Consider the following 26,932-nt stretch of genomic DNA (forward strand, 5'->3'; position numbering starts at 1 on the left):
AGAATCCGTGGGATGAGATCTCACATATTCTCTTCTACAAGACAGACGCAATTACGAGGACAAAGGCAATGGGAAAGCGATGGGATATAATTAATTATTTTTATTCTTTATATAATTTAGTTCCTATTGTTAATATAAAATATATAATTATGTAATCTATAATACGAAATAACTATAGGTCTAAAAAATATTATGATACATATCTTTTATTATTATTGAGAAAAATAAATTTTATCTGATCTACAAATATATCGTGTCAGATCTGAGATATAATCTACGAGAAGAACTAGACTCACATTCTCCTATCCTCATATCCTTTCACACAACTACTATAATCCGTTCACGTGACTAAAGTGAGATGGAGAGAAGAACCGTAATCTCTCTACTATATCACGCACTCTTATATTGTTATGTTCTCGTGATGTATCCCTAGGAGATCCTGTCTATTTATAGGCAAGAGTAAAGGGTCTATGATAAGTAATTATGAGAGTTCCTCACATCAACGACATCTCATAATGAATCTTAATTAGACCTTCTTTTCATTGGTCAATAATCATAATCAAAATTCAATCATATCCATAATATATCTTATCTAATTAAATAGATCTACATAATCTAACATTCTTCTATTTAGCCTATTAATCAATAAGATACAAAAAGGATATAAAAAAAAAATTATTTGAAAATAATTTTACACAATTGGATTCATATTCTGAAATTTTAAAAGATATTTATTTTGAATCTTAAATTTTGATGATGAAATCAATTGATAAACTTATCGAATTTTGATGATGAAATCAATTGATAAAGTTATGATCTAATAAGCATTTGAGTGACGTAGGATTAACTTCGATCATAGAAAGATAAATTAATTGAAGAAGGAGAATCAGACATTGGGCCGGAGAGCATTATGTTAGAAGATTGAATGTCCGATCGGAGGATTGGTCGACGTGCTGGAAGATAGACTTCGTACCATAAGTTCAAGCATCGGGCCAGAAGAATTGAACATTGCATCAAGAAGATCAGATATTATGAGAGGTCAATATACCGATAGATCAGGTAATACATCGAAGGAGAGGATGATGGGTCAAAGGTTCGAATAAAGCGTCGGATGTTTGCAGTAAGAGAGGGAGGGGGGGTGAATTAATGCATCGGATAAAAACAACGGTTTCGAAAAATTCTTTCGTACATTGAAAATCGGTTCCGGAAATATGCTTAAACTTGAAAGTGTGTTCGTAAACGTATTGAAAACAGTAAGGAAGTAAGGAGGTTTGCAGTAAGGTAAATTGCACAAAAGAAACGCAAACCATATTTTTATAGTGGTTCGATCGTCATAACCTACATCCACTCCACCGATTCCTCTTCCGTCGAGGCCACCGACATCCACTATCGGTCTTCCTTCAATAGGTGAAGACTAATTGTCTTTTATAGCTCTTTCTCCTTTTATCATATTTGGGAGATAACTCTTATACTCCCACTTACTCCTCTCTCAAACTATTCTAACACTTAGAACTTTGAAAGGAGTTCACACAGAAGTAAAACAAAGTTTTCTTTCCTTTTTTGCTCTCAATTGTGTGTTCTTTAACCAGGGATGAGAAGGGTATTTATAGGCTTCAAGTTGATTCAAACTTGGAGCCTAAAAATGTCTCATCTCGGGTACAAACGGTACCACCGCCAGTGCTAGTCTAACACTGACACTAGGTGATACCATCGCCTGATAGTCCCTCGGAGATTGTATCTGGGCAGTACCACCGCTAGTGCTAGTTTAACACTTACACTGACACTGGGCGGTACCATCGCCTGACAGCCTCTCGAAGACTGTGTCTGGGCAATACCATCGCTTGACATAATCTCGGAGACTGTGCCACGACGGTGCTACCTGTTGAGTCATTATTTGGGCATTTCATTGGGTCGGACATAGTCCATACATGAGCCCAACTAGCCCCTAATTGGGTTGGTTCAATTTCAATCCTAATTATGTACAAACTACAAAATCTAAGATATCTACTAAGCTAAACAAGTCCGTAAGTCTAGGTTTCTTCTGGCGAGCTTCTGACGATCTCTCGGTAATGTTCCAACGGACTCCCGACAAGCTCCTGGACTTCACGATGATCTTTTTGGTGAGTCCCGATGAGCTTCTTTAGCAAGCTCCTTGACTTTTTGGTTAATTTCGTCAGAACTTTCGATGGATATCTGAACTTCCAATGAACTCTCGAACTCCCAACAAAATCACATCCTTTACTCCGAGACTTTGTTTTGCTTTACGCCTTGTTATCGTAGTTAATCCTGCACATATAAAACCTACTTCGATCTAGACAATTAATACTAAGCTAATCAGATGTTGTCTGGTACATCATTGGTTCATCGATGCCTCGTCCGATTGTTCGACGCATCGACCTCTCTTGCAGCCTATTACCTAATCGGCCAGTTGACCTCCACAACTCTGATTTCCTTAGCGCAATATCCGCTCTTCTTGGCTCGATGCCCGAACTTATTGGATTTCCAATAAGCCCTTGAATTATTAGATCTCATAGATGAGATTCAATAAGAGCTAATAAAATATTATTGGGTAGAGACCCACTAGTCTAAAAGGCTTGGGTAATTGGATGAAGATCCAATACCTAATATGGCAAGATCTATTAGGAATAAGTCGGCACTAAGAGAGGGAGGGGGGGGGTGAATTAATGCATCGGATAAAAACATCGGTTTCGAAAAATTCTTTCGTACATTGAAAATCGGTTCCGGAAATATGCTTAAACTTGAAAGTGTGTTCGTAAACGTATTGAAAATAGTAAGGAAGTAAGGAGGTTTGCAGTAAGGTAAATTGCACAAAAGAAACGCAAACCAGATTTTTATAGTGGTTCGATCGTCGTGACCTACATCCACTCCACCGATTCCTCTTCCGTCGTGGCCACCGACATCCACTATCGGTCTTCCTTCAATAGGTGAAGACTAACTGCCTTTTACAGCTCTTTCTCCTTTTATCATATTTGGGAGATAACTCTTATACTCCTACTTACTCCTCTCTCAAACTATTCTAACACTTAGAACTTTGAGAGGAGTTCACACAAAAGTAAAATAAAGTTTTCTTTCTTTTTTTGCTCTCAATTATGTGTTCTTTAACCAGGGATGAGAAGGGTATTTATAGGCTTCAAGTTGATTCAAACTTGGAGCCTAAAAATGTCTCATCTCGGGTATAAACGGTACCACCGCCAGTGCTAGTCTAACACTGACACTAGGCGATACCATCGCCTGATAGTCTCTCGGAGATTGTATCTGGGCGGTACCACCGCTAGTGCTAGTTTAACACTTACACTGACACTGGGCGGTACCATCGCCTGACAGCCTCTCGAAGACTGTGTCTGGGCAATACCATCGCTTGACATAATCTCGGAGACTGTGCCACGACGGTGCTACCTGTTGGGTCATTATTTGGGCATTTCATTGGGTCGGACATAGTCCATACATGAGCCCAACTAGCCCCTAATTGGGTTGGCTCAATTTCAATCCTAATTATGTACAAACTACGAAATCTAAGATATCTACTAAGTTAAACAAGTTCGTAAGTCTAGGTTTCTTCTGGCGAGCTTCTGACGATCTCTCGGCAATGTTCCAACGGACTCCCGACAAGCTCCTGGACTTCACGATGATCTTTTTGGTGAGTCCTGACGAGCTTCTTTAGCAAGCTCCTGGACTTTTCGGTTAATTTCGTCAGAACTTTCGATGGATATCTGGACTTCCAATGAACTCTCGAACTCCCAACAAAATCACATCCTTTACTCCGAGACTTCGTTTTGCTTTATGCCTTGTTATCGTAGTTAATCCTGCACATATAAAACCTACTTCGATCTAGACAATTAATACTAAGCTAATCAGATGTTGTCCGGTACATCATTGGTTCATCGACGCCTCGTCCGATTGTTCGACGCATCGACCTCTCTTACAGCCTATTACCCAATCGGCCAGTTGACCTACACAACTCCGATTTCCTTGGCACAATATCCGCTCTTCTTGGCTCGATGCCCGAACTTATTGGATTTCCAATAAGCCCCTGAATTATTAGATCTCATAGATGAGATTCAATAAGAGCTAATAAAATATTATTGGGTAGAGACCCACTAGTCTAAAAGGCTTGGGTAATTGGATGAAGATCCAATACCTAATATGGCAAGATCTATTAGGGTTAAGTTAACTAAGGGCCTCTATAAATAGGAGGGAACCAAGGCTAATATGTTGAGGCTTCTTGGTTGCCACATCCTATTCTCATCTCCTTTTTCCTCCTTAGATAGCAGGTGTGGAGATTTGTATAGCGATTTGAGGAGCGTCGTCGCAGCCTTATTATATGGATCATCGTTAGAGAGGAGAACACTTGAACTCCTTCATCAAATCCCACGGATCTATAAGAATTCAGGGATATACGATCTTCCTATATAAACACTATCTCACACGTAGATTTAAGTTTTATAGGTTTTTACACATCAATCTTGGTACAACGACGAACACCTTTAGGAAACTTGAGGTTTTTGTTTTCTGTTTTTTTGTTGCGCTTGTCATGTCGCCTTTAGACTTCCCAACAGTGGTATCAAAGCCAAGTTGTTCGTGCGAAACATTGATTTTAAACTATGTATATTGTTAATTAATAAAATTATATTAATTAAATATTAATCTCAAAAAAATTTATTAGAGTCCTAAGCTAATAAGATTATAATTTAATAAATACTCCCAACTCTTTCGTAATAAAGTGAGGTCAAAAGTAAATACTCCCAACTCTTCTAATTTAATAAATTATAATTTTTATTTTAGTATTAAAAGTAGATAATTTTTTTTAGGATTAGTGTATATTTTCTAAAAATTTCTATCAATTGTGTCAATTTTTTAAAATATAATATATGAAATCTAAGATTAGAAATTTTTTAAAACCAAATTAGAGATTTTAAATATGATAATACTGTTTATCTAACTTGCTGCTAATGGTATAAAGTCGAATCTGTATTTTTCATGATTTACCGAATTTTTAACTCGTTTATTAGTTTTTTTATCATTTTATTTTATAAAAATTAGTTTTATGATTTTATAAATCATGTTTATATTTTATTTAAATGAATATGCTAGTCTGAAACTTAGGTACTATATTTCTGAGATTTTTTGTTCATTACTAGATTTATCATATAATTTTTTATCTATGTAAAAATAAAAAAAGAAAAGAAAATCGGAATTAAAATTGATCTGACTCTGGTCGGATCTGAGTCAGACCAAGCGGTCGGCCGTAATAAGTCCCAACCAGCACGGCCTCCAGCTTGGCCTGAGCCAGGTGCGGAACTTACCCAAACTGTGGCTCGGTCCGGGGCGACCTTAAAGATGGGTTCCGGTTCATCTCGGGTCCAGCAGATCGACTGGATCAAGGCGACGGCTTGGCGGGCTTGGCCCGGCTCGTTAGTGGGCTGGAGCAGCCCGCTGCATAGCGCTTTCTGGTCCACTGACTGCAGTAGAGTCGTGGCCCATCTTATGGCCTACTTTTCGGCCCAGGAACGACCCAATCGCGGCTTGGGTCCGGCTGGGTGACCGCTGAGTTGCTATCTTCTTACGGCCCATAATTACGTAGCCCACCTACGTCAGCCCAATCACGGCCGAACCCTGCAACCCACCCGTGCCCCCTTCCTCTTGAGTGCAATCTGGGCTCATCCACGTCCGGCCCAGTAAGTATTAAGCGGCACTGATCTAATTTCGGCCTCTGTATTAGGGCGGATTCGGGCCTGATTTGACCCGGTAGCGCTGTTTTGATCCGTTTTAAGAGTTTGAGCTCAATTAACCTATAGATTAAACATGAACTGAATCAGTTTAACCGATTCTGATCGATTCAATATGATTTTAAATTGATTTAGATCGGTTCAAGCTTCTTTAACTTAAATTACACTTAAGTCTAAGCTAGACTAGTTAAGAATGATTCCAAACTAGTTTTTCTATTAGGTTTTAGGTAAAGTATGCTTGATTTAAGTCGATTCAACCGATTCAACTAGGATCCAAGCCAATTGAGGACTAATTAGGATATAATTCATTATATTGATGTTGCTTGATGACTTTAGATGAATTGATATATGTGACCATCAATTTTGAAAATCACATAAGATACATGATTGATATGATAAAAGGACCTATCTGATCCCTATTAATTATAGGAGAGTCGGAGAGCCGTTCAATGTGGTAGCTAGATTATTTCTCCATTTGTTATTGAGATTATCATAAAATAAAATTATATCTTGAATACACATGAGGTGACATATTTTCACATAATCATAACTTAAAGCATATAAAAAGTTAATAATAACTTTAATTAAAATAATTTTTAAATATTTAATAAATATCCATATTTTATAAAAAAAAAATTTAAACTCTAATGATTAAGCTGAAAATGTATAAAGTTGAAGTGCCTTGATGTAACTCTGGTGATAGACAATGCTCCTCTAGTGTTTGAAATAGAATCAAGTTATTGTTATAAAAAAAATAAACAACAAGCAATCAATAAAAGCTAAGTTGGAATCTTTTTATACGTTTGCTCAAAACATATGAAAAATTGGCCATAGTGAATGTAGAATAAATAAATCAAAATAAAACCATAGATTATATGGTCAAAACTCTTGAAAATCAATTTTGGAAGTATAAACTATAATAACACATGGCATTGGTCAAACACTTAATAGGATATACTCCTAACAGTATATGAAGATGTTTAGTCATTTGGTATGGATTCACTACCAACAGCAGTCGGAAAAGATGAAGTAAATCCATATCATACTCCTAATCATAAATAGAGGGGTGCTCCTCATGACTTAATATGAAATTTGAGGTTGATCATTGTTCTAGTTTATTTATGCTATCAAAATTGGTTCTCGAAAATTATGATCGTATGATCTATAATTTATTTTGATTTATTTATTTTATATCTGTCGTGCTATTTTTTTTTTGGAGAACATATAGGAGGTTCCTACTCAACTTTTGATGATCGCCTATCGTTCATGTTTTTCAAAATAGTTATCTAATTCTATGTTATTATTCATATATGTATTCACCAAGAACATATGTGAAGAGCTACAGAAATGATAGTTATTTCCTAAAAAAAAAGAAAAAAAATCATGTTATTATTCATATATGTATTCACCAAGAGCATACTAAAAATCTTTGTGAAGAGTTACAGAAATGAGAAGTCTCACTTCCTACAAATCTTCACAACCTAAAAAGAAGAGGCACACAAATCTTCACAACCTAAAAGATTCATCAAAAAACCTTCTTACACTCTACCACGACCCATCAGATAGATAAAATCATGATGGCTTTCTTAAATCAAGAACTTTCAAATGCCTGTGGTTCAAAGATCGAGTCACTCACGATCTGATTAAATTATTGAAGCAGTTCCTGTGGATTAGTTGAAGTTTGATTTTGGTACTTGTAGTATTTATTATATGCTTCTCCCACTTCACTTTGCCCCTTGGCCAACACACAAATGCCACTGCTGGACTACCACAATGGGTTTTGTGGAGCATTTGTATCAACCAATGGACATGTTTTGATCAGTCGGACTAACATCAATCTGTTCAAACACCACCTTAATTGTTATGCATTATCATCAAACTATAAGTAATCCTCAATCAAGTGAACTCGAGATCCATGGAAATTAATGAATGAAGCACAAGTGAGATAGATAAATAACTGATATCTCCAACTTGAAATGGGAGACAGCATGAGTCAAACCTTTTGAATAAAGGATTTGGGAATGACAATAAAGTAGCTCGACATTGTTTCACTCATCTCTTCGACAAAAAGGTTAGCAAACATGTCACTCCTTCTCAGGAGAGCTAGAAAGTGTGTCTCCTTCATGTCTCGATCTCCTTCGTGCTCCACATTTGGACCTTACCTACTTTTCTCTTTCTTAATCTTCTCATATATCTGAGGATGGCAGCAGGGTTGGCTGATTGATTGCCTGATGGAAGTCAGGTTTTTGGTACTCCATATTTTAAACGGATTCAGATCGGGTATTGGGTTAGATACAGATACAGATCCTTGGATTCATACAATGAATTTTGGATTTTGGATTTAGGTTGTCAGGTTCTGTCACCATCCTTATCTTTGGCACTATAGAGTCGAGCTATTGTCTCAGCAGCATCATCTGTCGTTTCATGTTGAAAAGTGACTGCGAGAAGCACCTCTCTCAGGGTTTGATGCATCAACAGATCATGTGTTGTTCTTCAGGCTAAGGAAGTACATGGTTTCCTAAATACCCAGAGCAAGTACTTGAACCTCAAAGTCCTTTCCTGAAAAGTTTGGGTTTTGAGTTGAGAGCTGACATTAATTCTCAACGAGCATGTTCGATGGAAGAAGCATGAAACTGCAAAAATAATTTGCAAGAATATGATCAGGAGCATATAGTAGAAGTAGAAAAGCCCTCCTAATTTAATGTGTATGGGCAACAAAGAACTTTATATTTTCCTATGAGAAGAACACACTTGCTTTGGGGAGGAGGTGCATTTTCTGCTCTATCAGTCGTCATCTTTCTTTTTGCTGTGGTCGCTTGCTTGCCATTGTTGGCCTTTCACCGGCAGAGAAGTGCAGGTAGTGTCCCTCTCAGGAGGAAGACACCTGATACCGGTACAGTGCACCAAAATCACTGGTCACATGCATGCTTGAGGTAAATATGTTGGATGCTGCCAAATGGTTATAAAAGCTGCTTCAGGAGGAGCTTCAAAAAGAGGTGGTTGATGATTCGATTGCCCTTGCAGACCTTTGAGCTCTTCTGCAAAAGTGATGGTGGGCATGATAGGTTATGATACTGATTATACCAAGATAGAACATCTCTGGTCATGTGCCAATGTTGTATTGTGTCACCATCTTTAAAATCTTGAGGACAGTTTTTGTTCGGATGGACACGGCTCACATGACTAATGTGAATGTCGGAGTCTTTATTCTCGATCCTATGGCTTTTGGAAGTCCTTTAGCGATCGGTAGAAGACTACTTCAGGAAGAAGGTCCCAAAATATTTGCTACTTTTGTGTGGGCAATTACAAAGATATCGGTTGGAGGGGAAGCTCTTCCAAGGAGTTCTTACATGAGGAGGAGAGATCCCAATGTTCTTGTATGTGCTTTCTGTCATTCTTGCACAATATTGATGGAAAAGAACCAAGCTTCTAGTGGTGGGATCTGTCTTCATGATTTAAAGATAGATTTGTTCTATATATTGATCTAGTTCTTTAACTTAATTTAGAAGCTTAAGGACTCAACAATAATGCAGTTCTTCCACTCAGCTTCTTTTTAATCATTTTGTGATAAGATGCTTCGACATGCTGCCCTCATTAACACTCTTCCTGTCTATCTCCCAGGGCACCACTTGCTACAAAAATCATGGGCATTAGCACTTGTACAATTAAGTGACTTACTTTTGCAAATCTGTCAGATCTCATTTAAATTTCTCTGCATTTCTATAGAGAACTTTTTTTTTTGCATTTTGACCTTTCAAAATGTGGATCTCTAAATTAGGTCCTTATATATTATACTTACTATTATTGTTGCCAAACCATAAGATTTTAACCTTTTATCGGAAAAACTATTTCATGACAAGGGGAACATATTCTAGTGAAAAAATAGGGAGATGTGAAAGAAACTCCATATGATTGTTTCTAGTTGGTACAATGTTGCAAGAAACATTTCATCAGCTCATCATCCTCATGGAAACAACTGAATGATCAGCTGATCACTGGTTGGTCATGTCATGTTTTCAGAAATTAAATACAGAGTGATCCATGATTTGTCATAGATTCCCATATTCTGTGACAGAATAAATCTTTTTTTATTCATGTACAAGACTGCTGCAAAAGATACTGCTGCAAGTTACAACCCACCACTGAAATGCTTCTATGCTTTGTTTTATGGTCCTTTTACTGTGATTGTCCTGGAAGACAAAGTCCCTTTGGGGCATTTCAACTTCAGATTCATCCTTGCAGTCCCACCTAACATGGCCCTTCGCGGCTGCCAACACCTTTTGGGTTTATTCTTTTGAATGAGCCTGTGGCCTGGACTCTGCTATTTGTATTTTATGTTATTTTTTAGTGGTATACATACATGTCTACTCTCTCTCTCTCTTTCACCACCACTCTTCTTCTCTAGGTTTTGAGATCATCTATCCACCAGAATAGCTTACTTGGATTTCATCGTGACAGTGAAAGAGCAGCTAAATGGCCATTGGATGACTTGGTCAACACATGAGTCAGCATCCACAGCAGAGAGAGCATCCAAAATAGTTGGCTTAGGCCTGCTTTAGACTGCCATGACTGCAGAAATTGTCAGAGTTACGCAGAGAGAAAGGGAGAGGGAGAGGGAGAGGGAGAGAGAGAATCCAAGTGTGAATTTGAATGCTTGGGGACCCCTACCTTCCTCGGTGTTGCAGTTGGACTAGCCTTTGCTCCAAATACCACAGCACGAGCCGACTGCCAGATGAGTACACTGTTCAGCCTCCCTCCAGCAATATTATAGCTTGTCTTCTTCTGACCCTCTGAATCCCCCCTCGCCAACAAGATCTGAGCTTTGGTTCCCCTCCCAATGCTCCCTTCAGCCCTCCCTTTTATTTCTTGTGAAGACATTGTTCTTTGAAGAGAGTTAAATAAAGGATTCCCAACACATAAAACAAAGTCAAGACAGTGTGTCATCGTAATCCATTCAAAGCACCCCACCCAGTCTACTGTGCAACCATACCTTCACGACATTATTTCAAACTTATGTTATATGAACACCACAGCATTTACAGATCAACCCCATGCATGCGTCAGATTACCTCTCTTGAGATTGACAAACTACTAAAAAGCTTTGGTAATGGTGACTATTGTTTCCATGGGGAGGCAACAAGCTGCTTCACCTCCTTTTGTTTCCCCCCCCCCCTGAGATGGAATTCAATCTTTAGGAAAATGTGTGTTTCTTTTTGAGCCTCGGTGTTGCTTCTTTTTGGGTTCTCCTTTGATGGGTTGCTCGTGATCTCGTTTACTTCGGGAAACGTGTGATCTTTGTGCCTTTGGAGCTGCACCTTTCGATGCCATTCTTTTGTGTTGAAACAAATCAATTTGCCTATCCTTTTTAGTTGCAAATCGTTGTTACTTCATAGTGGACAGGAACTGTACTTTCCATTTAATCCTTGTAGGTTTGGCTTCTTCCTTCGTGATACATTTTTGATGAGACAACTGTTCAGATCTTTGCATCTGTTCTAATAAAAGGAGGTATGGGCGGAGGCAATATGGTCACAGGTTGATGTCTCCTCCTCACATGTTGTTGCTCCGAGACATTTGATCTCATCTTCACAGAAATGTGTCAAACTTCTGTACCCGAGATGAACATCCGACACCAGATACATGAACACCCAGCTACGCCCTCTCTGTAAGTTGTTCCTTCTACCTTCCCTCTTCTCCTTTTCTGTTTCCTCTTCTTTTTGGTTCTTCAACAAAAATTTCTAGTCCATGAGAACCCATGCCTGAAGTATGTCCTGAACTACTTTCCAATGTGAAATGGGGAAGAACTACTTTCCATGCAGCATGTACTGATTCCGCTTTGTTTTTTGTTTCAATCTGAATCATCTTTTGCTGGAAGTAGAACTCAGCACACTTGCAAGTATTATCAAGTTCTGTAGCCAACTACTGATGGATAAACCAATTCCAGCTGAGGCTCCTCATGACCTTCCTATCACTGATGTTTTCCCATATTCCACTGAACCAAATACAAAGATATTAACCATCAAAATAGCAGGACCTTCATCCGAGAATGGGGAGAAATCTGTCCCCATCTCACCTTCCATATCGATTTCTCCACACTTGAATTCACCTTCTCCACCATCCTCTGCATTTGTCTCAGCATTACAGTCACCGTACATATCTCCGAGAGCCTTAGAACCACCGAGTGAGAACAACACTGTACCAACGACCACCGTCCCATCACCAGTTTCATACTCTGGTTCACATTCTGATGACATCCCAAGCACTTCCTACACTCCTCCATCAGAAAGATACGACTTTGTGGCTGACCAAATCGACCAGAAGCCCAAGTTTTCCGATGCAGCACCGCCTCGTATCTCGTTCTCTTTCCCAGTCCCTCGTATCTCGTTTACAAAATGCTCGGACTCTCCTTCTTCCAATGCCAAGCTCCGTAGCTGTGATGTTTACATTGGATTCCATGGCCTTAACAATAATCTCAGTCGCTTCTGTAAATGGCTCAAGTCTGAGCTTGAGCTCCAGGGAATAGCCTCATTTGTCGCTGATAGGGAAAGGTATTCAGATACTCAGAGACATGAGATTGCTGATCGAGTCATATGCTCCGCGACCTTTGGTGTCATTGTGGTGACACCATCAAGTTTTCTTAACCCTCTCAGTGTCGAGGAGATAAGGTTCTTTGCTCAGAAGAAAAATCTCATTCCACTATTGTTTGATACTGAGCACTCAGAGATCATGAGTCTCTTTGATGGGAGGTTGGAGGATAAGGAGTGTAGGGAAGCATTTGAAGGGTTGACCAGGTGCAATGAGTTCAAGCTCGAAACAAATGATAGCAACTGGAGAAGCTGCATCGTGAAGGCTGCTGGGATTCTAAAATCAAAACTTGGTAGGAAGAGCAGCACGGTGAAGGAAAACGGAGTTTCTGAAGAATTACCCTTTCCTCGAAACAGACATTTCGGCGCCAGAGAGAAGGAGCTGACAGAAATCGAGGCTGCTTTCTTTGGATGCTGTGAAGTTCATGAAATAGAGCATCCAAATCACGCCATGGTGAAAGCTGGCTCAAGTGATGGATTTGCTGACGAGGAGAGTGATACCGTAAGAACAAGTGGGAAGTACATTAGTCTAGAAATGAGGAAGTGCAAAGAACCTACTTTAGAAGCTTGGATAGAACCAGTGATGGAGCTAACGAGCAAAGGAAGAAGCCTTCAAAAGCAACGCTCAAAGCACAAAAAATCAAGGAGTGGAGCCAGCAAAGGCTATGGCAACGCGAATGTATTCTGTATCAATGGAACCTCAGGCATAGGGAAGACAGAGCTTGCCTTGGAATTTGCCTATCGATATGCTCAGAGATACAAGCTGGTTCTGTGGATTGGTGGTGAAGCAAGGTGCTTCAGGCAGAACATTTTGAATTTGTCAATGGACTTGGGTCTGGATGTCAGTGCAGAGGGAGAAAAGGAAAGAGGGAGGATAAGGAGCTTCGACGAACAAGAGTTTGATGCGTTCCAAAGGGTAAAGAGGGAGCTCTTCCGAGATATCCCTTACTTGCTGGTCATCGACAATCTTGAAACAGAGAAGGAATGGTGGGAAGGGAAAGACCTGCATGATCTGATTCCGAGGAACACTGGAGCTACCCATGTGATCATCACGACGAGGCTATCCAAGGTTATGAGCTTCGAGCCAATGCAACTTCCACTGCTTTCCTTGGCCGATTCACTACTTATACTTAGAGGCAGGAGGAAGGAGTACTCGGTTCAGGAGATCGAAGTGCTGAAAAAATTCGATGAGAGGTTGGGGAGGTTGAGCTTTGGGTTGTCAGTAATAGGTTCCCTTCTTTCTGAGCTGGCTGTTTCACCATCCGAATTACTCGAAGCGATCGACAGGATCTCCCTTAACGACAATACTTTTTCTTTGGGTGGTAGTGAGGATGCTTTCTGCAGGAACAACACTTTCTTAATGAAAGTCCTCGTGTTTTGCTTTGCAGCACTGGATCGAGCTAAGGGAAGAAGCCTTGCATCGAGAATGGTCCTCACTGGTGCATGGCTTGCTTCTGCCCCAGTTTCTTCAACCATATTAGCAGCTGCTTCTAATAATTTACCCACAAAAGGAAGCTTCCATCAATGGGGGAAAGGTCTCACGATCGCTTTCTTATGTGGCTCGAATTGCTGCTTAGCACCCCAAGCTCGAAAAAATGAAGTGGAGTCAGCTCTCCTGCTGGTAAAACTAGGCCTGGCAAAGGGAACAATGAGACAGCCGGGATGCTGGATTCAGTTCCACCCGATCACCCAAATGTTTGCCAAGATGAGAGGGGGGCTGCCACCGGCCAAGGCCATGGTCCATGGAGTCATGAAGGTTGGTAACGCTGCAACGAACTTAGACCATCTATGGGCTTCAGCATTCCTCATCTTCGGGTTCAAATCAGAACCCCCTCTCGTTCAGCTCAAACCAGGCGACATGGTCTTCTTCATAAAAAAGACCGCACTTCCATTAGCAATTCGGGCATTCATGACCTTCTCGAGGTGCAATTCAGCTTTGGAGCTCCTGAAGGTATGCACGAATGTGCTCGAGGAGGTGGAGAAATCATTTGTGTCACAGATACAGGACTGGCACCGAGGTTCCTTGTGCTGGAAAAATCGGCTCCATTCTAACCAGAAGGTGGATGAATATGTCTGGCAAGATGTGACTCTCCTCAAAGCCACATTGCTTGAGACTCGAGCTAAGTTGCTGCTGAGAGGAGGGCTTTTTGATAACGGGGAAGAATTATGCCGAACTTGTATTAGTATTAGGACTGTGATGCTTGGCCATAACCATCTTCAGACTTTGGCTGCTCAAGAAACGCTAGCCAAGTTGGTCAGGTATAGAAGTAAGATATGAAGCTAGCTATGGACATGTAAAATGTGTATCGTATCGCTTCGGCTTACTTGACCTCTACATTCACCTCATTCTCAGTTTTGTTCTCACATACTTTGTTAGTAATGTCTAGCTTAAGATCTGTGATGAATAACAAAACTCGATCAGTTCTATACAACCAGTGGTGCAGAGTAAAAATTATCGCACAAAGCATCGTATTCATGTGTAATATAGTTGATATGGGTTGCAAATCTAAAGCAGTAAAACATAGACAGTGACCTTTCAAAGCTTGTTTTCTGGGTTTGATTGGAAGATACTCTATTTTGAGTACAAAAATAGTCCAACATTGCTTAGCTTTGTTCTTCTTTTCCGACTACATTTCGTTATCGATTATGAATCCACTTTTGAGGAACTTGAACATGTTCAGTCGCAATGCTTTCTTGATAATTCTCACTTGAGGCATGCAAATGCAACTGCAGTATATTTGCTGACACATTAGGATTTAAATTGAGAATCTCCAGTTCATCATGTTTCCATGACTCATTAGCAACTCATAGTTTTTTGCCTCTGGCTTCCTTCTTTGCTAGACTGAGTGTCATGTAACCAGGGAATGAAGGTGGTGGTAGCAGGACAAAAGCAATGAAGTTGGAGCAAAGTACTGAGCAACATTCAAGATGCCAGATTTCAACATTGCTGACAACTGAACATGGGATTGCATCAGGATACCGATGAACATAAATGATCTTTCTGAGACCTTGCTGACACTCGAACAGCACTGAGCTGATAAAATCAGTGGCCTAAGTAGCAACAAGTGTCTGGGGTGAGCTGATTTTTAGGGTTTGGACTCTAGTGAACCTTGGGATGCTTTTGGAATTAGCTGCATTTTGCCAGTTATCTTTCCTCACTTCCAATCCAGTGATCTATGTGCTTATTATTCTCTTCATACCCTTGGCAATTCAAAAAACAGTGTTGATTCCATATGCACCAGAAGATGCAGGTGCTTATTTTCTTTTTCTTAGTGAAATATCAGACTTCAATTTTCATTTCTCTTCAAAAAGGAAGATTTTTCTTTCTTTCTTTCTTTCTTTAAGGAATTAACTGCTGTTTTCTTCAGGCCAAGCTCATAAATTTTTACCAAAATGTTTTTAGATATGAAACCAGTCTGTCTTCTCTTTGGGAAGATCTATGGAGTTGTGGGTCAACAATCATGCTATAACCACATATCTTTTTTTTGTTTTCTCCTTTCCATGTGAACCAATGTGCAAAACTATGACTTGCAAGCATCCATAAACAATTAGTCAGACAAATCTAAGATCTAAGGCTGCCTCCTCCAACACATTGACCTTGCAGTTTGGCAACTCCAAAACACTAATGCCATTTAGAAGTCATACATGGCAACTCCAAGCACCTTTTATTCTCTGGTCCACATATTTCTTGTGTTCACAGAACCACTAGCTGCAGAAGAATTTACAAGGTACACATTGCTCACAAGAGAAACCTTTCACTGATCCTAAAAGATGCCTCTGCAATGTTCCTAATGCTCTCACAAGTGAGAAAGCATATTGGTTTTTCCTCTGCTGTCTTTATTCTCCCTGTTACTTCATTTTTCTTGGTACTTCAATAAATCTTGTTAAGAATGCTACATGCATTTATTTTCTGAACCTCACTTGTGTGCTCCAGGAAGTAAATGATTCATGTGGAAGGACTGACTGATCATATGAGAGGTTGATTTGATAGCTGCGGCTCTGAACTTGATAACATATGTTCTCATTAATCTCAGTAGAAAACATCAGCAGCAGAGGCAGAGAATATAATTAGCTCACTGATTTAGCGACAGTAGACCAGGCAGACTAGGTTGAAAATTTCGATGCAGTGTGAAAATGTGTGGAAAGAAAAAATTAAATAAGAAATATTTATGGGATAATTTTCTTATATAAGTTTCTATTTTTTTTTTATAATTTATCTAAAAATCTTAATAATAATATTTTACTGTATGATGTCCCCATATTTAGTTTTTACTAATTTTTTTAAATATCAGTGATATCTTTAAACTTGGGTCGATCCTTTTTATTAAATCATAGGGTCTGATTCAAATCTTATCAATCCAATGGTTAGTTCAATCCAATCTAAGATTCAATTCAAGTCTAATCCATTCGAGTCGGATCTTGTGAAGCAGATTGGGTTACGTTTAAGATAAATAATAAAGAGGGTACATAAGAGTTACATCAAATAAGTATATCATTAATATAAGCGATGATGATCAACGCTCCTCTCCTCCTCCCCAGTAGTGAACTTTGATAGCAATATTATCGAACGATGACAACCCTATGTCTTCTTCGATCGGGAATGACAATGTATTTGTTAGTGGCATCATATCATCTAGCATCGAGTCGATCATCTCTTTTTCTATGTATTGAATGTGGCATTGACTTTGTCGACAACATCATTGAGCATCATGCCGTGGACATCATTGAGCAGCGGATCTCTTTCATCGCCACTACAAATTTATGTTATTACTTTTATTGAGCATCAAGCCGTCGACATCATCGAGCAATCTCTTTCATTCGAAATTGAAATCAAAACCGATTAGACTCGGATCTGACCTGAGTCAAACCTAGGTTTGGGTTCGATTAGATCTATCGGGGTCCGGACCTTGGTTCGACCCGATCAGGATCTATTGGTTCGGGCTCGACGAAGAGTCGACCCGGTTCAGAGAAGCCGGCATTAGTTCGACTCGGCCGAGTGAGGGGTCAATGCGGCCTTGCACGTGCGGCTCATGCGCGGCCCAGCGTTGCAGCCCAATTTGCACGGAACTACGAAAATAGATGCTATTATTCTTTGTCGTAATTAGCTCGTTATAACTTACTTATCCATCTCATATAAATTAATAAATTGAACAAAATAATTAGGTTATTACTTCCGGATATTACAAAAGGCGCTCTTCCGATTTTGTCCTTCATCGTGAATGGTAATCCTCTCTCTCTCTCTCTCTCTCTCACTAATTCTTTTTTTTTTTTTTGAATTGACTCGAGGAGAAAAAAGAACTTTCACCAGAGGGCAACCTTTGCCCCCACGGTGTAAATGCCGCCTGTGTCTTTCATCCTACGTGGAAGAAGTGTGTTGGACCACGAGCCCGGGCCCCACAGAATTAAGTTGGTGCCTGCAAAGGTTCCACCCACTCGGCGCCCCACCACACTCCAAACTCCTCCGTCAACCCGTCACAGCGTCACAGGACCACTCGACCTTACCCCGCTTGTGGGGCCCCGTCTCCAAGTGGTCCTCCCCCCTCTAAATGCGTGCCAAGATCAGGTGCATGAAGCATCACGTTGCACTGGTAATGATATTGCAAGAACACATAAGATGATGAGTTCATGGAATTGCTGCCCTTTTCCTTTGTCTACCTCATCACAAGAAGAGAAATAGGGAACGCATGCAAACACAAGGTCTAAGGAGACCTTGTGACGAACATTACACTCCAAACCACTCATCGTTTGGTGCGACAATGTCGATGCAATTCTAACAGTTTTTGCGTGGATGTGCAATCGATTTATGTTCATGGACATTCCAATAACAAAACTAGATCTCGTGATGTCCATTTGGTAAGCTCAAAAAGTAGCCAACGGGAGACGTCAAATGATGAACTAATACAACGTTCTTAGATTTCGTCTGTATCTACTGATGTCAATAACAACGTTAATTGAGCAGCTAAGCAATATAACATTTATGACAGGAAGTTGGAGGATAAAAAACACGCGATAGTTGGAGTATTATTGCCAGTTAAAAGATATAGTTAGATGCATGGATCATGCAAATATACATATTTCTTGATCAAAGCTAAAGGTTACGACTTCCCGGAATACAAAAGCTTTTATCTTGGCTGATGATGCCTTCAGAGTCTCAAACTAAATACATACCTAGCAAAAACTCGACAGTCGGATCTTTGCCAGCATCGTCCTGTATTGTCAACCAGATACATCCCCACCGCTAAAGAACCATATCGAAAGATGAAGTTGCTCAATTGTTTCTGGGTGTATTTGGTAGCTATCTGTGAACATGTTTGCTTTCAGGAATGTGAGCTGGCGATGAATGTAGCTGCTACCTGAACCTTGATGTTAAGCTGTTATACAGGCATTTTTACACGATCAGGATCATCGCAGGAGTGGAGGATAATACATTGTTGGGGCCATTTGACCTGCTGTAGGTGACTGGAAAATAGAAGGGCCAAGTAGAAGGTGCCCCTGACCTTCTGAATTGATTCTTTGATTCAAGAGACTGGCATCATCCTTTTGGTGCAAACAATTAGGGAACAAGGACCCTGGTCCTCCTGAGATATTCCTAGTTTGGCTTTCTGATGAAAAGTAAGAGAACGATCTCTGAAGCGAAGGACTTGGACCAGATGCAAGCAGTAAAGAGTTTGCTGTACCTGCAACCAAGCCTTTGAGTTCATTCTCCTGTCCGAAGTGAGGGTCATCAGTGACAATTCTTGCATCCATTAAAGATTGAGAGAAGTTTGGCCTTTCGGTAGGTTTCGCCTGCCAAGTCTGTTGGTCTGTTTTTGTTGTCCAACTATAAAATGGGGACCTTGCAATACCGCCCATTTCCACAATAGACAAATGTGGAAGCATTTGGTGATCACCAGTTGATAGAGCTTGGCCAATGGTGGGAGACCCGAACCATAGCTGATCATAGTGCTGTGCAGAACCCTCTTTCTTCAAGAGGTTGTTGGTCGAAGAAAATCCAGGAGACACAGAATTCATATTCGGTGTAAAGTCTAAAGCAGTAATTTGAGGTTGCACAAGCTGCTCACTGGTCACAACCGTTAGGTTTTTACCCATCAACCGCAGTACAGGATTGGAAGTGGACTTGTTCTGAGACTGAGGTGATGGGCTTGGAGAACCTAAATCAATGCAGGTTGGATACTTTGCAGCAGAATCCAGTGAATTGTTCATGGAAATGGACAGATCAGATGATTCCAATCCGGGGTTGGCTGGAAGAACAGTTCTCCAATTTGGATATGTACCAAAAGAGGAAGAGATACTTGGTCCGATGAACAGATTGGAGATCTGACTTGCCTTGGATTTCCTGGAAGTTCCATTTTGCCTCGATAATTGTGAATCTTTTGAGATGCTCTCCCAACATGAACAGCAGAAAGGTTGTCCAACCCCAGGTGCTTTTGATGGAAGATCTTCCTTAAGCTCTTCATTCCTCCCACTAGACATTCTTTGTTCAGCTGCTCTGATGCTTCCAGCAGTTTGTGAGGCTAAGCACAATCTATCTTGAACAGCAATGGCTCTCAGTGAGGGTTCTTCCGCTGAGTCTTTAAGTCTGGAGTCTTCTGAAGATGTTAGGGATATGGTTGATCCAGTAGAAAGTGGTGATCCAGATGGTCCACTGTCACCAGACAAATCATGATCTGCTGTCACTACGAATGAGGTTACTGATGGGCTTTTACGAGGTACTTCAAGCTCCACATCCCGGTCAGTACTTAAACAACCGCTAGAATCTTGAACGGACGTGATTTCAGCCTGACAATCTGTAGGTTGAACCGCACAAGAGTCTTCCACACCTCTATCTGCAGCTTCAACTATTTGAATATCTTGGTGGTCAATTTCATTACAAGATACATCATCGCAAACGGTTTCTTGCTGATCAGATCTTTGTTTAAAGTGTTGTACATGGACTTCATTTCCAGAAATAGACTGTACATCATCTGCACATGGGCAAGAGTATGATTGGGTGCTGAAAGTTAGGCTATCTGCGTTCACAAAGTCATCAGCAACAACTTTTTCTGCAGCTTCAGAATCTGGAACTTCTATTTGCATATCTGAATCTTCAATTTGAGGATCATGGCATCCAGGTCTCGGTGCCAGCACATTCAATCTATTGTGTTTCTGCTCTTCCAACGTGTCTGGGGATTCGTGGTTCTCATATTCTGGGATATTGCTTTGGCTTGGAGACCCTTGGTTCATGACTTTTGATTCAGACCTTATGAACTTACTTGACAGACCAGACTGACGAGTGCATAATGTTCTGTTTTTCCTTGTAATATTAAGACCAAAACTTCTGGTAGGTCCATGCACTCCATTCATGGGTGGCAAATATGATGGTCCTCTCTTACCAGTTCTCAAAATGGATCTGTGCTTACGAAACTTGAGGAACATAGAGGGTCTCTGAATTGCTTCACCTCTCCTTCCTTCCAAATGGAAGTATGATCTCTTTACTAAAATGTTCTTCTTTGAAGTGAAAGTAGCTTCATTCAACATGGAAGGGGAGCATTCAAGTGGTCTCATTGCCAAATTAGAAAACTTATTGTACTTAGTTTGCACGCTCGAGTCATCCTCCACTGACTTGGTTTTCAGAGATTGGCAATTATCAACTGACTTTGACAATTTGAGGAGAGCTTTGGTACCTTTTGAGGAATGTCTGGAACTGGAAGCAAGTGGTTCTGAAGACTTAATCTTCACATCATTCATGCGGTCGAAGTCATTATACAGGCAATCAATTCTCTTCATTTTTGGGGAACCAGTATCGACTTCAGATGACCTAGAGAAATTATTCCGGTGACCATCTACAGCAGAAGAGTTGCATGGATCTGATTGGCTATTCTCTGCAAGTATGGTCCTATTTACAGAGACAGTCCTCTCCAAGCTGATATTCCTGCCTTTATTGATGAGACCTTTTTCAAGATCTGGCTGTATAGTGTGCACCCATTGCCTTGAAGTTGCAGCAGTGTTCTTGACTTGGTCTTCTGAGTATGATTTATATGTCTGAGTTTCACTATGCTGTTGATCGGCTGATCTATGATCTCCTTCAGGTGTGGCTATAAACTGGATATGACATTATTGGACTCATGTTATGAATTGTATCAGCAATTGTCGTGAAAATTAAAGTAAGAACACACTACATTGGACGAGAAATTCAACTGGAACACAAGCATGGTACAAAAGCAAGTTTCCACAGAAAAAAAAAAGTATTTTACCATTCTTGAAATGACTTAATGGAAAAGAACTGAAAATTTGGGTACAAGATGCTGCTAAAGTTGGAAAACTAGAAAACACAAAACTTGAATCTTAATATAGTAGCTGCGTGGCTGGTGACAAACCATCAGTATACTGATTGAGAAAATTTCATCGATTATTTGAAATTTAAAACTGAAAAAACAGTTGGAGTTCCAAAATAACAGAAAGTAAACTACTAACAATTTTGATAAGATCAGCCAAAAAAATTTCAAAATCATGGATGTATCTTCATATTTTCAGTAGGTCCAGATTTGTTAGGGAAAAATTCAATTAATGCTATAAAGGAATCGATGTTCGATCAGCTTATATAAGAATTATGTACATTATGAGGGCAGGAAGTTTGGAGACCAATTAACTCAAAAGCCATGTAACATCTATCATTCAGCAAGTAAAAATGTAAGCATTCCCCCACAACCTTGTTCTCTAATGTGAAATAATTTCTTTCCTTTTGCTTCCTCTTTTTAATTTGTCAACTCCACAGTTATCATCCTTTCATTTGATAATTTCGCTAACCACACTTTACATGTGAGCCCCATCTGAATTCTTTATTTTCTTTGAGCATTTCTCTCCGAGATTCTCAATCACTTCCCTCTACATCCTTGTCCTTTTTTTCCAGCGACTTCCATCTAGCTTCTGCCCCTTTCTTCTTTCCCCTTATTAATTTTTATTTTCCTTTTGGCCTTTTCAAATGTTGGGCTCATGCATTCAATTTTATCTGACCATACCACTCGCTGAATTAGATTACCAGGAATTCCACAGTTCATGTTTTGGGTTCTAATACATCTAAGCACTCTTAAACCATTTTATTTTTCCAGTAAAGAATTATTTCTTTTCTTTAGACTTTCTCTTTCTCATGCATGCTGGTGGTCAAACTAAATTTCTTTCACAGCATACAATTGACTGGCTTCCCATCTAAGCTCTTACATATGCCCTCAGTAAACTGCTTTAGGTTTATAATATCAACTTTAATGATGATGAATGCTGGTCTGAGTACTCGAATATAGTCATATTTTTCTCTATAGAATCCTATACATACCTTGAATGACATTTTACTTTTCTGTGTCTTCACTTCCATACTCTTGGAGTATTTTGATTTGAAATTCTTTTTCTTCCCATTCAAAACACTTTTGAGTGCCTTCGCGTCTCTTGCATGCTTCCTCAACTTAAGGTTGTTCTCCAATGGTGCATCATGAAACTTCGATAGAATCCTTACTTTCATGCCACTTGAATCAACATAAACTGCAGATTCATTCCCGTCATCTATAGATTCCATTGTTGACAACTTGGCTCTCTTGGTCCCATTACCAACATCAGTAGTTGGTGCAGCCAGCAAAGCGAGTTCCACTGCCCAGTTTGTACCATTCCTCCTATCAAGGTCTTCAAGAGTGCAACGGGGAGCTGTCGTGTAAATATCTACCATCAACCTCTTCTTCCTTTGTTTGACTTTAAATTTTGGGAGTTCACCCAAAATATTTTTTGTATTAGACTCCATGAAGAGACACTGATCCATATGAGCATTCAAAGTGGTGTTGGAAGTAGAAGAAAATATCTTACAAACTGGGCAAACTTTTGAAGCCATAGGATCTGAAACTTTGATATAAGATGCTATGTTGTCCAGCTGGCTGGTCTTCGAAATGGCACCCAATTTAATTTTCAACCTGCACTTCTTTTCCAAAGGCTTGCATAACTTGTCAGAATTTTGGCTAGGTTCAGGAGCACATAATTCCGATGGTATTTCAGAAGCACTTCCACTTTCTGCCACCAGGACAGTATCTTCAGAAATCCTGTTAGTAGTTTCTTCAGTTGGATGATGAGTTCTCACCGTCAAGGTGTTTTTGGCATCAAGATGGATCAGTTCATCCAATTTTGTTCTTTCATTCACTGTAGTGTTCCCAACCTCAGATGATACTGCTGGGTCTGAAGAGTTTGGAATGATCTCCTTTAGTGGCAAGTGTAACTTTGATCTGATACCAGCAGGCTTCCTACCGAAGGGACTAACACATAAAGGCTCAAGCAAAACATCATCTGCTAAGATACTGTCAGGTTCTGAGCATGCAACTGGCTGAGGTTCTGCCGGCTTGCTTACGCACTGGGTTCTCACCAAATGAGGAGGTTCGAAAGGCGGCAATATAGGTTTGGAACCATGTTTCACGCAGAGTTGCAGGAACTGCTGCGGAAAGGGCCAACTTGACTCGATGCCCTTGTTCCTTGATGCAAGAACATAATCTCTGAAATAAAATCATGTGATCCGTCAAGTAGAATTGCAAACATAAATCTGCAACTTTGTATTCAAAGTAAGGCCAGATAAGCGAGCCGAATATGGAGGCTCAAATGTGCGACAAAAGTTCTACCATCATAGTCAAATTATACCACATGTTAGTTGCTAAAATTAGACAACTCCTAATCAAGGAACTATTTATCACAAAACGTTTCACATAGCTTAGATGCTGTGAAGTCTAAACAAACCTACACAGACTGAGAAAAGTACAACCTTCCAATTAAATGATATCATTACTTAAGTCGCATAACAGACTATCACCATATGAGAAAAGAGTATGACAGTAGAAGTATTAAAAGGTGAGATGAAGCGCACGACAAAAAATCAACTTATATAGGTGGTGGATCTTCAGTGCAAAACATTCTGTTTGAGGTGAAAACCCCTCAAATTATCAGTGGGTCAAAATGTACTAGAGTGAGATAGAGCTGCTTTAGGAACATCAGAAGATATATGAACAAATTAGATGTCCATCATTAGCTGCTTGAGATGGGAAAGTATCTTCAGGAGAACCAAAGAAATGAAGAAAATATACCATTTCCAGGGATACCCAACCACATTCTCAGCAAGCAAACAATAAGATACTAAGGAAAAAGGAGAGCAGCTACCTAATAGAGAAATTGGAGGTTGGATTATCTTGGAGGACTACTGCTTTTGCCTCCTGGCTGTCAAGCTTTTCAGAAGCCCCCTCATGAGAGTTCAGTGCTGAAAGATTGGAGGAACATGAAGGATCTGAAGGGTTATCAATCGATAACATCTGAGGAAGGCCTTGTCAGTTATCCCTAGATCTTCCAACAGTACAAGCCCAAGCGTTGTGCTGCTACTGGGCTTTCTCTTATGCTTAGCCTCCAGCATAACAAAGGATATTAACTCCCAAGCAACCCCTCAAAAGAAACAAATAGAACACCAAGTCCCCACAGAAGAAGAGCTAACCTTCTTCCTCTCCTCACCTGATTTGATGCCTGCAACATGATACGAAAAAGAAAATCAAACTAACAATCAATTAAAAGAAAGGGAACTTGATCATGCTTCCAGAGCATTATTTCATGTAGACCTAACAATGATTTTACTGAGGTCTCTTCTCGGGAGATGAAGCAACTCAGTCCCAACTAGAGATAGAGGAGATCAAGCATCGGATGTTAGGAACTTCAAGTCCTCTTATCATTTTATGTGAAGAAAAGCATGCTCGAAGAAGCTGTTGTTTGAAGAGATCAGAAGAGAACAAAAGGGTACAGAAGTTAGATTAGACCTTTTTTTTTTTCCTCTACAAATCTAGCACATGAAATGATGAGAAGAAGCAAGAAGAAGAGAACGATCCACTGAGGAGGCGAAAATATAGACAAAGGAGTGATGAACCTCCCTCTTCCAAAGAAGCTCATGGAGAAAATAGAAAGAAGAAGAGAAAAGATGTCATGATATGACAAACATAGCTTGAGAGAACCAAGCCGAGGATGAAACATATGGAGAAAAGGGGGTGCTTACGCAAGCGCTCATCACAAACACTTGGCCGAAATCAAATCTTGAGAAAAAGAAGCTGTTTCCACATTCTTTTAGTGGTTGATTGGGACTCCAAGAAATCCCAATATCACAGCCGAAAGGATAAGAATAATTAATAAAAGCGAGTAGAGGGAAATCAATCAGAGTTGGAATCACCACCGTAAAATCTTTAGAAATCCTACGACCATTTGTGTTATTCTTGAAGACCCCAATAGGAATAGGAAACAAGAAGAGGAAAAGAACTGTGTGCAAGACAGAAGAAAAGAGAGCTCAAAACCAAGATTGAGAATAACTACACAAAATCGCATGAAAACCCACGGCCTCAAAGCTTACCTCCTCACGGATGCAAAAGGAAGCACAGAAGTCAACCTCGTTTCGGACCGGGAAAGGAGAAAGAGGGCAGTAAAACAAATATCGGAGAGGAAGAGAAGATGAGGATAACGGATGAGGCGAAAGAAGGCAGCTTTTCCTTCTCCTTCTTCTCTCTCGACACAGTTTGCAGACGAGAGGAAATAAAAGATAAGATTACACCGCCCACTCACCCATCCAAGGCATCAGGTTCTCCACCAAAAGCAGGCCTGCACCAGCAACTCCAGAGAGAGATGGATAGAGAGAGAGAGAGAGAGAGGAGGGGAGGGAGAAGAGGGGCAAAGAAAATGGAGTTTTCAGGGAGCTGTCCTATCCCACACCGACTCTTGCAAGCTTTGCTATCTTCACCCTTCTTTTTCTCATCGTCCTAAGTGAACTAAGGAGGTGATCACTTTGACCCTGCCTTTGCAGTAAAACTACAAGATGCACCCTTTCTTCTCTCTCCTCCTCGGTCTACTACCACCCTGTGTAACTTTGGGCGTCTCGGGTCTCATCCATAAGCTTCTCCTCTTCTTCCAAGTACTTCACGCCTAAGATATAAGAAAATGCCATTACAAAGTAATCTAATGTTGAATACCCCCAGAACAACAACTTGGTGTCTAAGTTACCTCTCTCTCTCTCTCTCTCTCTCTCTCTCTCTCTCTCTCTCTAATCCAACACATTAAGATTTGCTAGATCCTGTATCGCCATGGTGTTTTATCCTTAATTATAACTGTTTGGTTTGGAGTAGAAAACAAAATTAAGGAACTCTCTGTTTCACGAGCAATAAATATATACATTTTCTATGCATCAATTGTGGATGGAAGCTAGTGCCGCATGACCTCTTACTGGGGCCCTCATCTATGTGGATCCTCCTCAAGAAGAACAGGAGTGGGACCCTGATGTTCTGGCAAGAAGGTGATGGGGAATCAATCAGCTTTCCAGAGTAGCTTAGTTGTTGGCTGTCTCAGTTAATGTAGGTAATCAGTGTACCGGAGTAAATGCTTGTAGTAGCTCTCTAATTTCCTAATATAATTACATAACATCACTGAAAATTTCCCACTTTAATGGTAATTATTGCATTATATAAGGATGAAATATGATCATTTTGGTGAACTGCTAAAACTTCAGGGTATATACTGGGAAATTAAGCTAAATTGAATCTTTGAGGTGTGAGTTCTCCCACATGATCATCAAGCCACAGGGCACTA

At 40.1% G+C, this 26,932-nt stretch overlaps 2 protein-coding genes across 3 annotated transcripts; one reads left to right on the top strand and one right to left on the bottom strand.

Moving 5' to 3' along the window:
* Positions 1 to 10,382: 10,382 nt before the first annotated feature.
* LOC103977875 (uncharacterized) lies at positions 10,383 to 14,692 on the top strand. The gene is made up of 2 exons (XM_009393522.3): positions 10,383 to 11,409; positions 11,623 to 14,692. The coding sequence occupies exon 2, from the start codon at positions 11,670 to 11,672 to the stop codon at positions 14,604 to 14,606; it is 2,937 nt and encodes a 978-aa protein (XP_009391797.2). The 5' UTR covers positions 10,383 to 11,409; positions 11,623 to 11,669; the 3' UTR covers positions 14,607 to 14,692.
* Positions 14,693 to 18,316: 3,624 nt separating this feature from the next.
* LOC135582982 (uncharacterized) lies at positions 18,317 to 26,169 on the bottom strand. Of its 2 annotated transcripts, none has more exons than XM_065143366.1 (4): positions 25,916 to 26,169; positions 24,485 to 24,838; positions 22,638 to 23,829; positions 18,317 to 21,409 (listed from the first exon to the last, which is right to left on the bottom strand). In XM_065143366.1, the coding sequence occupies exons 2-4, from the start codon at positions 24,631 to 24,633 to the stop codon at positions 18,731 to 18,733; spliced, it is 4,020 nt and encodes a 1,339-aa protein (XP_064999438.1). In that variant the 5' UTR covers positions 24,634 to 24,838; positions 25,916 to 26,169; the 3' UTR covers positions 18,317 to 18,730. The 2 variants fall into 2 exon arrangements, with proteins under 2 accessions (XP_064999438.1, XP_064999439.1); XM_065143367.1 differs by having other exon boundaries at positions 25,707 to 26,169.
* Between the last annotated feature and the right edge of the window lie 763 nt (positions 26,170 to 26,932).

Source organism: Musa acuminata, chromosome BXJ3-3, assembly GCF_036884655.1.
Source record: "Musa acuminata AAA Group cultivar baxijiao chromosome BXJ3-3, Cavendish_Baxijiao_AAA, whole genome shotgun sequence".
Lineage (NCBI taxonomy): Eukaryota > Viridiplantae > Streptophyta > Magnoliopsida > Zingiberales > Musaceae > Musa > Musa acuminata.

Excerpts from the sequence above, each read along its gene's own strand:
- LOC103977875 (XM_009393522.3), top strand. The coding sequence starts at position 11,670 with ATGGATAAACCAATTCCAGCTGAGGCTCCTCATGACCTTCCTATCACT.
- LOC135582982 (XM_065143366.1), bottom strand. The coding sequence starts at position 24,633 with ATGTTATCGATTGATAACCCTTCAGATCCTTCATGTTCCTCCAATCTT. Across the intron at positions 23,830-24,484 it reads ACCTCCAATTTCTCTATTAG|AGATTATGTTCTTGCATCAA; the intron begins GTAGCTGCTCTC and ends ATTTTATTTCAG. Across the intron at positions 21,410-22,637 it reads AAAGTAAAATGTCATTCAAG|TTTATAGCCACACCTGAAGG; the intron begins GTATGTATAGGA and ends TGTCATATCCAG.